Source organism: Benincasa hispida, chromosome 3 (genome assembly GCF_027475165.1).
Source record: "Benincasa hispida cultivar pf3 chromosome 3, pf3_genome.v1.1, whole genome shotgun sequence".
Classification (NCBI taxonomy): domain Eukaryota; kingdom Viridiplantae; phylum Streptophyta; class Magnoliopsida; order Cucurbitales; family Cucurbitaceae; genus Benincasa; species Benincasa hispida.
The window spans coordinates 11,880,986-11,892,411 of record NC_143480.1 but is presented as its reverse complement, the minus strand read 5'-3'; the positions used below and the strand labels follow the sequence as shown (position 1 = coordinate 11,892,411).

Sequence of the window (11,426 nt, the reverse complement as noted above, 5' to 3'; positions counted from 1 at the left end):
TCTTGAAACTATCATCAACTTTGCAATGGAATCCGGTATATTATTTTTGACAATTTGGCATGAATGATCCTAGGATTTATCTATTCAATATAATATTAAGAATTTATGCTAACACTTATGTCTTCAATTCTAGAGTTGTACTTCTTTGCTTCGTGGTAACTTTCGAACGGTAATTAGAGAAAATTATTAGATGAGATTTGAAATACATTTGATAATTTTTTACGCTTAAAATACTATTTTGGTATATTATTTATATCAATATTAATTAATAAAGAATAATTTCATGCAAAATGATAAATAATGTTTACAAAATTTATAGTTAAAATGCAAAATAGATAATAACTTTCTTTTCAAACAAAAATCAATAATAAATAATAATCTAGCAAGGGACTAGATTTAATATTTATTAAAAGAGAAAAATAAAATTAATAATGACTAAAAGTTCAACATTTTTTAAAGTATATGGACTAAAATGATATCTCAAAACAATCTATTACATTGCAACAATCCCTCTAATAATCTCTTGTAGATAAGCATGAATAATTTTTTATATATTGAAGTAAAATGTAATGAAATAAAACTGAAAGAAAAGTTTGTGAATTTAAATTTAGAAATAAAAAAAGGGAGGAATAACTAATAAGTATTTAGGAAGGAAGAGGAATGAAAAAGGAACATGAAAAAAAAAAAAAAAAAAAGAGTAATTACAATTGGTAACATTTTTAGGAATGATAACCAAGTGTATAACGTTATTGAAAAAAAATTGCAAATATAAACAAGTCTATCAGCGATACATTTATATCGTTGATAGACTTTTACCAGTTATATGGTCTATCACGGATATACCCCTGCCTATAATATAGTCTATCACTATTTAAATATGACCATATTTATAACTTTTTTTATATTATGTTATATCTGTTAATATTTTTGGTCTAATGTTATATTTGCAACTGTCCAAAAAAAAAAATAGTAAAAAGTTGGAAAGTGATGGAGGGAATAGAATGGGTGTCTTTGAAGCTCCATGCCCATTCGAATGTCTAGGCCCTTTCCACAGTTTTATTTTTTACGTCCCTAGTAACTAATGAGTGACATGGGAGAAATTGGAGATAATCAAATCAACTCTTAACTTCTTTATTTCGTCCCTTATATGTCCACACAGTTCTGAATTGTGAGGAGTTTAAATTTAGAATTTCTGCCATTTGAAGATTAAGAACCATTTCTATACATTTTACAATCTATTTCTATATTATAATATCTGAGTTGCGTTTTAGTTTATCATTATTTTCTTCAATTTAGTTTAAACGTTTCAATTTAACTTTTTTTTTTTTTTGCGTTAATTTAATCCTAATCATTGGTGAAGGATAAAATTGGTTTATGGTAAATTTAAAGGTATAGGACCTCTATATATACTCAAGATCACACAAGCACATATATATGTTTAATGATATAATGCTTTAATTAATTAGTTATACTCACATTGATGACAAATTAGATTCTAATCGATCCTTGAGTATAATTCATTCAAATGTATTTTATTATGGGAGTAATAAGTATATATTGATGATGAGAATGAGTAGATAATTAGTGTATTATTTTAGTTAATATTTATTTGATTATTAATTTAAATTAATGACGGTTTAATTATTATTTTATTATTTACTAGTTAAATGTCTTATTTTTATCATTTGAATTTAGAACTTTTATTCTATATTCTCTCCACTTTAAAATAGATTTTTCCTTATTTAGCAATGAATTTGACTTAATATCTTAATCCATTGCATCATATATTTAAAGTCCAGGAAATATATATGTTAATTATCCTTCATTGGGTTCTTTCTCAAATATATATAAATCTTCATTGGGTTAATGATCAATTCTATAATTTCTATTGAAAGACCGATTAAAAATGAATTTCAAACACATCAAAAAATAATACAATATCGCTTTCTTCCCCATGTGGACCATTTGCAAAGGTGGAGGCCCATTTTCGAGGCCCATATACGTCTGTTTACAATGAAACGGCGTCAATTAAGCCGTCAACAATAGAATTGTGTCACAATGTTCTATACGGCGTCGTCGCCAGTCCTTCACCTTCCGGAATTACTTCCATCCATTGTCCATAGTCGTCGTTACGGCCTCTCGGTTCTACAATTTCCTTTTTCTGATAACACTTTTTCATCTAACTTCTAAACTCAATCAATTTCCAGTCTGAGAAATCGAACGCCCCGACTGTGAAGCAAAATTGAAGATCTTCGAAGCGGTGGCTTTAATCAGATCTTTCCTTTGAATTCATTTATTTGATATCATTCGGATTTTAATTACCTCCGGTAGCCGAGATGTTGGAGAAGATCGGATTGCCGGCTAGGCCATCTCTTCGAGGGAACAACTGGGTGGTGGATGCTTCTCATTGTCAAGGATGTTCGTCTCAGTTCACCTTCATCAATCGCAAGGTCTTATTTTACTTTTAATCTTTGATTTTCTTCATAGTGCATCTTTAAATTGTTTTCTTTTCTTTTCAAGTAGGTGTGTGTAGGTCATCATGATCGTATCGTCTAACGTCTTGATTAATTCTATTCTGCTCTGCCGTGTGGGCGATTCTTTTATTCTTTACTTAGTTGGAAATAATGAATCCAAATTTTGTTCCTCAAAGTGTACGGTTTCTTTGTATAGAAGTGTGAGGGATTGTCTTGGTTTTGATTGGACAACAGCACTAGGGTTAAAATCAAGATGACTGGTGAATCATGATTGGGGTTCTCTAATAAACAAGACTATCTTGATAAGGAATTCAAAATTTGGAGTAAAATCTAAACTACTGTGTAGACTGTTGAAGATAGCTGATAGCACTTGTTAATTATTTTGATCCGTATGCATTCTGGATTTTCAGCATCATTGTCGGAGGTGTGGGGGAATATTTTGCAACAGTTGCACGCAGCATAGAATGGTTCTGCGTGGACAAGGTGATTCTCCTGTGCGCATATGCGAACCTTGCAAGAAGCTAGAAGAAGCTGCAAGGTTTGAGCTTCGGCATGGACACAAAAGCAGAACTGGAAGAGGTATATCATGAAGCCAATTGTTCTATGAGTTTATCATTTTGCTAGTCATTTTACGTAATTCATCGACATAAATTACTTACTCTTTCTTTTGTGTATGTTAGGCACAGAGTGTACTCTCTTACCATACCCACGTATAACATCTTCCATCATTATTGATTCCATTCTATCTTAGTCTCTTTTTGTTTTGTTTTGTTTTGTTTTGTTTTGTTTTTTATGAAAAGGTTGTATCGTTGCCATTTATCATGTAGGTAGCTTGAAGTCAACAAAGCCTGAGGATGACATTTTGGCCAAGATTCTTAGTAGTGATAGAAAGGAATCATCATCATCAGTGCAAGAATCAAATGGCAACAGTTTTTCTACAATGGGAAGGACTATCACTGGTGTACAGAGTTCAAATACTCAAGAGTTCATAGACCTTGATGGGGAAGGAGAGGCATCCAGTAGTTTAACTGATCATCTAGAGAATAAAATGGAATCTAGTAGTCCGGAGCAATTGCGCCAGCAAGCTTTAGATGAAAAAAAGAAATATAAAGTTCTTAAAGGAGAAGGTAAATCTGAGGAAGCATTAAAAACTTTTAAGAGAGGAAAAGAACTCGAGAGGAAAGCTGACGCTTTGGAAATTTCCATTAGAAGAAGCCGTAGAAAAGCTCTAACTTCCAGTAATGCAGGTGAAGACCAAGATATTGGCGGTTCTAAAGAATCTGGTAGGAAAATGAAGCCTAGTCCACAAAGTAGTAATGAAAAGCATGACCTTAATGCTGAACTCAGAGAACTTGGATGGTCTGATATGGATCTCCATGCTGAGGATAAAAAATCAGCTACAATGAGTTTAGAGGGTGAACTATCTTCTCTTCTTAGGGGGGTCTCACAAAAGACCGGCAAAGCTAAGAGTGTTCATAGCATTGATAATACCCAGGTTGTTGCTCACAAAAGAAAAGCTCTAATGTTGAAACGTGAAGGCAAGCTAACAGAAGCCAAGGAAGAACTTAAGAAAGCTAAAGTTTTAGAAAAGCAGCTTGAAGAACAAGAGCTCTTGGCTGGAGCTGAGGAGGAGTCAGATGATGAGCTATCTGCATTGGTGCGGAGTTTGGATGATAATAAGCATGAAGATATTTCATATCAGTACAAGGAGAATCTTGATTTTGATCTTGATAACCTTTTAGGGGCTGCTGATTCTATTATTTCTGACATCAACTTTGAAGTGACAGATGAGGACATGGAAGATCCAGAAATTTCTGCTGCTTTAGAAACACTTGGATGGACTGAGGATTCCAATAACACTGAAAGCATTCAGCCCCAACCTTCTTCTGGTTCCAGGGAATCAATAAAGAGTGAAATAATTTCCTTGAAAAGAGAGGCTGTTAATCAAAAGCGTGCAGGTAATATTGCAGTGGCTATGGAGCAGCTTAAGAAAGCAAAGATGCTCGAGAGAGACCTTGAAAACTATGGCTCTCAAGAGGATAGTCATGTTTCAGGCGGTGGCAGTGTTGAAACAACAGAAGTCATGATTCCTAAACTTCCTTCGAAAAGTAAATTAGCTATTCAGAAAGAGCTTCTTGCTATAAAAAAGAAAGCCCTGGCCTTAAGAAGGGAAGGAAGGTTGGACGAGGCAGAAAAAGAATTGAACAAATGCAAGGTCCTTGAGAACCAACTTGAACAAGCAGCTGAAGCTTCAAGGGGGAACACAGAGTTGGGTGTTGGTGTTGGTGTTGTTGTTGGGAGTAAGGATCTCAATAGAAATTTCCTAGATGTGGAAGTAGTTGAAGATGTAACAGATCAAGAAATGCATGACCCCAAGTATCTTTCCGCTCTTAAAAATTTAGGTTGGACTGACAAAGATGATGAATTCGGCCCTTCAAAGCCCTCTAAACAAGATGATTTGCTTCCTGTGGAGCCAAATGAGTTATTTGCAAATCATGCTCCTAAACACACAGTTAGGCCACTAAGAAGTAAAGCTGAAGTCCAGAGAGAACTTTTGGGATTGAAAAGAAAGGCTCTCTCTCTTAGACGCCAAGGGGAGACTGAGGCAGCAGATGAAGTGCTGCTAAAGACAAAAGACTTAGAGGCTGAGATGGAGGAGATAGAAAGTAGGGATAGAGTTAGAACTGCATATAGTGGGAACCAAGAGAACTTTCACAAATCCCCTTCTGGAAGGTTGGTCGAACAAGGTGGTGATGATGATGTCACAGAGGAAGATATGAACGACCCAACATTGTTATCTGTTCTACAGAATTTGGGATGGAATGGTGATGATGTTGAACCGGTAAATAAACAGGTCAAGCCAGTTAAAGAGTATCCAAAACCATCTGGTAACCAATCTTCTACAATAAATGTTGTTGCACCACGAAGTAGAAGCGAAATTCAGAGAGAGGTTTTAAATTTGAAAAGAAAGGCACTTACCTTTAGAAGAAAAGGAGACATTGATGAGGCTGATGAAGTCTTGAGAAAGGCAAAGGTGTTGGAGATCCTAATGGATGAAGTGGACACTCCAAAACTAGAAGTTGTGCTTGATGCTGCTGAGGATGACAAAACTAAAGTTGTATTGGAAGGAGATGAATCGCAAGACCGTTTGAAGCATGTGGAGGAGGTAAGTAATGTATCAGTACAAGCTGCAGACAGTCTGAAAGTGAAGGACAAAGTACCATCCGTTCAAGCCTTGTTCAGTGAAGGTACTTCAAGTAGAAATAATTCTCTGGAAGGTAAGAGAGCTACTGAAGCTTTTAGTTGCAATTATCAACCTTGTGAGAATGTGAATGCATATTTGACCGTAAATAATTGGATATTTCATGTAGGTAATGGACGCCAAGGTGACATATCAATCCCTCACTCCGATGTGTCGACTAATTCTGGCCTTTCCATGGAGTATGGACTCCGGGCATTTTCTACTGTTACTAACAAAGATCATTTTAGCATCGGAAACCAAGACAATGTAGTTCACCATGAAGGAAAACAACGTTACCAAGTAGACAACTTCCAGGACTCTAATTCTCAGAGCAGCGAAAGTTCTCTGCACCAAGAAGTTTTGGCCCGCAAGAAGAAGGCAGTCGCATTAAAGAGAGAGGGAAAACTGTCAGAAGCTCGAGAAGAACTTCGACAGGCAAAGTTATTGGAGAAGTCTCTTGAGGAAAACAATGGTGAGGTTCAAAGTAATTCAAAAGGTTCATTAATTTCCCCAAGCAATGTGCAATCACCTGACCGTAAGGAATCTAGCACATCAACTGTGCAACAGAAACCATCACCTGAACGGAAGCAGTCTAGCCCATCAACTGTGGAACAGAAACCAATGTCTGCTCGTGACCGCTTCAAGTTGCAGCAGGAGTCACTCAAGCACAAACGACAAGCTTTGAAATTTCGTAGAGAGGGTAGAACACAAGAAGCCGATGCAGAGTTTGAAAAGGCCAAGGCCATTGAAACTCAGTTAGAGCAATTAACTGAGTCTACAAAATTATCTGCGAGTGGAGAAGAGCATGTAGGAGATGTAAGTGTTGAGGATTTTCTCGATCCTCAACTGCTCTCTGCTTTGAGAGCTATTGGTTTGGAAGATCCAACTCCGAGCATATCTAGAGGACAAGAAACATTAAAGCCTCCACCAAAAGTCATCACTGATAAGATGGAAAATACAGAAAGAAGTCAATTGGAGGAACGTATCAAAGCAGAAAAGGTGAAGGCAGTGAACTTGAAACGTTCGGGAAAGCAAGCCGAGGCCTTGGATGCCTTGCGACGAGCCAAACTCTATGAAAAGAAGTTGAATGCCTTGGTATCAAATTAAATTATGACCCTGATGCCTAGAAAGCAAATTGTGTGAGATATTGAATGCCTCTTTCATGTAATTTCTTCATATAGGTCCATTGTCATTTGAAAATGTACCATCATTGATCTCAATCATCATTCGGCAATTGTAATAATTATGATAAGCAAGCCAGCATGAAATTATTCTTCCATTAACTTCTTTTTCATCCATAATAAATTGAAGCTCAAGAAAAATACATTAATTAAATTTCCCAATGAAAAGGACGAAGAAGATGGTAAATTTAACAAATAGGATGATAATTGAAGTTGGAAGTCACATAGAAGTAACTATCTTTCAGTGCTCGTCTGAGGCCATTCCAATTTGAAATTTAAATAATTGTTTGAATTGCAGAGCTCAACAAAGTCCTTTGCTTCTTCAACCTTGGAAACTTCAACCAAACCATCAACCACACGCTGCACTTCTACCACATTAATAACTAATCGATTATCAATGGCCTCTTTGCATAGTTGAAGTCCAAAATCAAAATCACCCTGCTCGCAAAGGAGGGGGAGAAGTGCCCTACAAGTCGATCCATTTGGAGTAACTTCATTCTCCTTCAGTTTGTTATACCATTTTTTGGCTTCCTCCAAATCCCCATCTTCACAAAAACCTTTAATCAGAGCATTGTAACTATACACATCTGGCTTGATTTTCTTCTCCTCCATTTCAGCTAACAACTCGATCCCTTCTTGAATTCTCTTCTCCAGAACCATTCCTTGCAACCTGGCATTGTAACTTATGATATCAGGAGCAATATTCTTGTTCCCCATCATAGCCCACATGCTTTCTCCATCTAAGAACTGACCCTTTCTATAGAATGCAGTTAAGAGCGTATTGAATGTAATCAAATTTGGCTCTATTCCATCCTTCTCCGTGGCATTGAAGAACAAGATGGCTTTATCGAAAGCGTCCATCTTGCAGCATGCATTGATTACAATGTTATACGAGATCACATTAGCTTCAATGGAAACTTCCTGTGTTACCTCCCGAAAAATTGTTTCAGCCTGATCATATTCCTTGGAATTAACACAGGACGCCAAAAGGGCATTAAAAGACTTCACAGTTCGCTCGCAATTCAGTTCAGGCAATTCATCGAACAACTTGCGTGCATAAGAGAACATCCCCGCTTTCCCATAGAGCATAATGAGGCGCATCGCGAACCCTTCGTCTTTAATGTCCTCATACTTCTTTTGAGCTTCTATAATCTCCTCAATCATGGAGTATTTATTATGGGCAGCAAGACGACAAACTATAGAATGATAGAAACCGTGCCTGCGGCGGAAGCGGTGGGACTCGGACCTCTTTATGATGTTTTTCACGAGCTTTTGAAGACGTTGTTCGGTGGTGAGAGGAGTTGCGGCGGAGGCAGAATCGGTGGTGGATTTTTTGGTAGCTGAAGAAGGAGGCGAGGGGTTGGGCTTGTTGAATCTGGGTGCAGAGGAACGAGAATGGTTGAAGAGACCATGTAGGCGACGGCAGAGGGAAGAGGAAGACATTTTCTCTATTGAAGAGAAACAAAGGGAGGTTTAGGGTTTAAAGGTAAAAGCTAAGAGAAAGGTCTTTTTCAGGAATTTGAAAGCCCATAATGCAATAAGGAACGGGCTTAACAAAAAAAAAGGTTAAATAAATAAATAAATAAAATAAGGGCAAACGAGAAGACTATCAAATTTTAAATTTTCATGTAAAAATAGCAAATAAAAATTTCATTCATGAAAATAGTAAAAAAAAATTAAAAATAAAATATTAAAGAATTTATAAAAGTCTAAATAAATAAGATTGCAAATGGCTTATTAAAAAATATTCGTAATTACATTATAATTAAAACAAACACTACAGACTATCACTTGGCCAGACTTTGCATCGACCTCTCCTCCGCCAACAATGATGCGGTCATGAATAGAATCTTCAAGCAAACTGTTAATGCCAACACTTTCTATATGCTTTCATAATGGCTCGATATGAATCATTTTGGAAAGAAAATACTTTGAGACTTGAACTCTTGATCAATGGTCGATTAGGTCGAGCTTTTCATCTATGTACCAAAGGATTTGATTGGTTAAGTCAACCCTCCAAAGTAATTTGTCGTCTATTGAGAACCAAAAATAAAATCAGTAAGAAATAGATGAAAATTAAAAAATTAGATAAAATAAAATTTGAAATTAAAGATAAAATGAAATATGATAATTTTGAAAAAAAAATATTACATTCGATTTTTAAAAATTGAAAAGTGTAGGGAGATAATGTTTGAGAAAATCAAGATTTATGTTAAAAATTCTACAAAGGACGGAATTAATTAACTGAAAATCGAGATGATGGCATTTTAGGGTTAAAGAAAAATGGAAACACATGACAATGTATTTGCTATAAATTTGATGAAATTTCTGTTTTGCTATTCTTCTCAATGAAATTTTTAAAACAAAAATAATATGATTTGAAATAAAAAAGAACTAATTAATAAAAATGAGATTTTTTTTTATATTACATATTTAAAATAAAATTATAATAAAGATATTCATAAAAACAATTTAAAAAACGTATAATTTAATTATGATTAAGAGAAAATCTACTATAAATATGAAAAGATAGTTACGAAAACTGATATAATATAAGATTTAAACATCCAAAATTATAATATAAGATTTAAAATTTTAAAATAAGATAATCATAAAAAAAACAATTTAAAAAAAAGATAATATGATATTTTAAATTTCAAGTCAATATTTGAAAATTAGTTGTTATAGGAGACTGAAATATTCTAACTAACTATTAAATTTGATACAAAAATTCAAAACAACTATCGCGAGATTTATGGAAAATTATTCGTTTGAAATAGTGACGTTAGTTGGCATTGAAAGTCTTATGAGATATATAGTTGAGCAATTAGTTATAGTCTCATTAATATAGATGTCGAATTAATTACGACAATGATAACCATGTGTTTTGATATCATGTGTTTTGTTATTTGGTTGTTTGGTGGCCCATTTTATATTGAAGGCCCACTTATTGCTTGGGCTCTCATAAATCGAAAATGAAACTGTTCTAAGTCAATTCAGACACAATCCCATATTAGTTTAATTGTTGTTTTCTATTTTCTTTTTCTAAAATAACTTTTTGTGATCTAATTACATTTTTACTCTATAATTTTAAAATACATTTATATGGCGTATTTTCTTACACAAAAATTATTATTATTATTTAACAATTTTTTTTACAAATTAATTTTGAAGGACTAAATTAAAAATTTATATAAAGTATAATGACTAAATTGAACAATCAAAAGTATATTGACTAAAATTAAATAAACTTCAGAATATAAGGATCAAAATAATATTTTAAAGCATAGCTTAATATTGGATTGAAAATTATATTTTTATAAAACTCAGAAATCTTGTGTGTTTTGACTTTTGAGAACGTTGTCTCCATCATCCCTTTTTTCCATGTTTGCTTCGAATCGGGTCCGTGCTAAATGGGCTGAGAAGAAAAAGTTGTAGCCCAAAGAAAAACCTACAAAACTGTATCCAAATAAAACACGGGCCTCAATATCAGCCCAAAATCAAAGAGATGGATTTGGTCATGTTTATATTTCATAAATGCGGGATATATTTATGGGGCTTCTATTAAAAAAGGCCTTAAAATGAGGCCCATATTACATTAATGTTTCCAACCTTGTATTTTTTACCAAAAAAAAAATCCTATTTACCCAATATTTTACATAAATGCGCGCACACGCACGCACAAGCATACACGCGCGCACACACGCATACGCATATGTAGGCACACGTACACACATACACACGCACACCCACGCCCCCACACACGCACACACATACACACACAAACACGCACAAGTATCCGCTTATAAAAATGGAATGAAAAAAAGAAACCTATTAAATTTAAGAAAAAATGAAATAAAGAAATAAAGACCATCAAAAATGGAATTGAAAGCACTAAAAAATGGAAAAAAATTATAAAAACGTGAAAAGGCGAAGATAAAGACGAGGGGAGTAGGAGAACTAATGCATGAAGATAACGGAAAAAAAAATGCATGAAAAAATCGAGTGATGGAGAAAAAACACGCACTTCTATTGCCAAAAGAGAGAGATGGAGAAGAACAAGAACAAGAATCATTAAAAAGGATTTTTTAGACAAAAAAATAATTTAAAATATGAAAAATCATTCTTGGACACATTAACCAATATACAAACTGCAATAAAAGGTGACTCAAATAATAATTACACACAATTCAATAATAAAAAACAAAAAAAAAAAGAGATAAATAATTATACACAAAACAATTATGAACGAAAAAAATGGTAAATTTGTCCAAAAAAAATATAAAAAAACCTTCATTAGAAAATTACAAAAGAAAAGATATTTTTAAAAAATATGATCTAGAGATGATTATTTAGGTAAAAAAAAAAAATCTATATTTATTAATACACATTCATGTTTATATTTCATAAATATAGAGTATACTTAATAATATGAACAAATATTTTATATATATGTGATTAATATATATTAATGCTTTATGTATGTTCGATTACAAAATATGTACAAAAAGGAAAAGGCTATGAGAAAAT

The 11,426-nt window shown here is 33.9% G+C and overlaps 2 protein-coding genes across 2 annotated transcripts; one reads left to right on the top strand and one right to left on the bottom strand.

Annotated features, from left to right (window-relative positions):
• The first annotated feature begins 2,044 nt into the window (after positions 1–2,044).
• On the top strand, positions 2,045–6,998 carry LOC120072677 (phosphoinositide binding protein). The gene is made up of 4 exons (XM_039025118.2): positions 2,045–2,450; positions 2,885–3,053; positions 3,302–5,752; positions 5,846–6,998. The coding sequence occupies exons 1-4, from the start codon at positions 2,337–2,339 to the stop codon at positions 6,820–6,822; spliced, it is 3,711 nt and encodes a 1,236-aa protein (XP_038881046.1). The 5' UTR covers positions 2,045–2,336; the 3' UTR covers positions 6,823–6,998.
• Positions 6,959–8,430, bottom strand: LOC120073438 (uncharacterized). Its single transcript, XM_039026288.2, has one exon. The coding sequence runs from the start codon at positions 8,337–8,339 to the stop codon at positions 7,131–7,133; it is 1,209 nt and encodes a 402-aa protein (XP_038882216.1). The 5' UTR covers positions 8,340–8,430; the 3' UTR covers positions 6,959–7,130.
• Positions 8,431–11,426: the final 2,996 nt, after the last annotated feature.

Excerpts from the sequence above, each read along its gene's own strand:
- LOC120072677 (XM_039025118.2), top strand. The coding sequence starts at position 2,337 with ATGTTGGAGAAGATCGGATTGCCGGCTAGGCCATCTCTTCGAGGGAAC. Across the intron at positions 3,054-3,301 it reads CAAAAGCAGAACTGGAAGAG|GTAGCTTGAAGTCAACAAAG; the intron begins GTATATCATGAA and ends TTTATCATGTAG. Across the intron at positions 5,753-5,845 it reads TAGAAATAATTCTCTGGAAG|GTAATGGACGCCAAGGTGAC; the intron begins GTAAGAGAGCTA and ends TATTTCATGTAG.
- LOC120073438 (XM_039026288.2), bottom strand. The coding sequence starts at position 8,339 with ATGTCTTCCTCTTCCCTCTGCCGTCGCCTACATGGTCTCTTCAACCAT.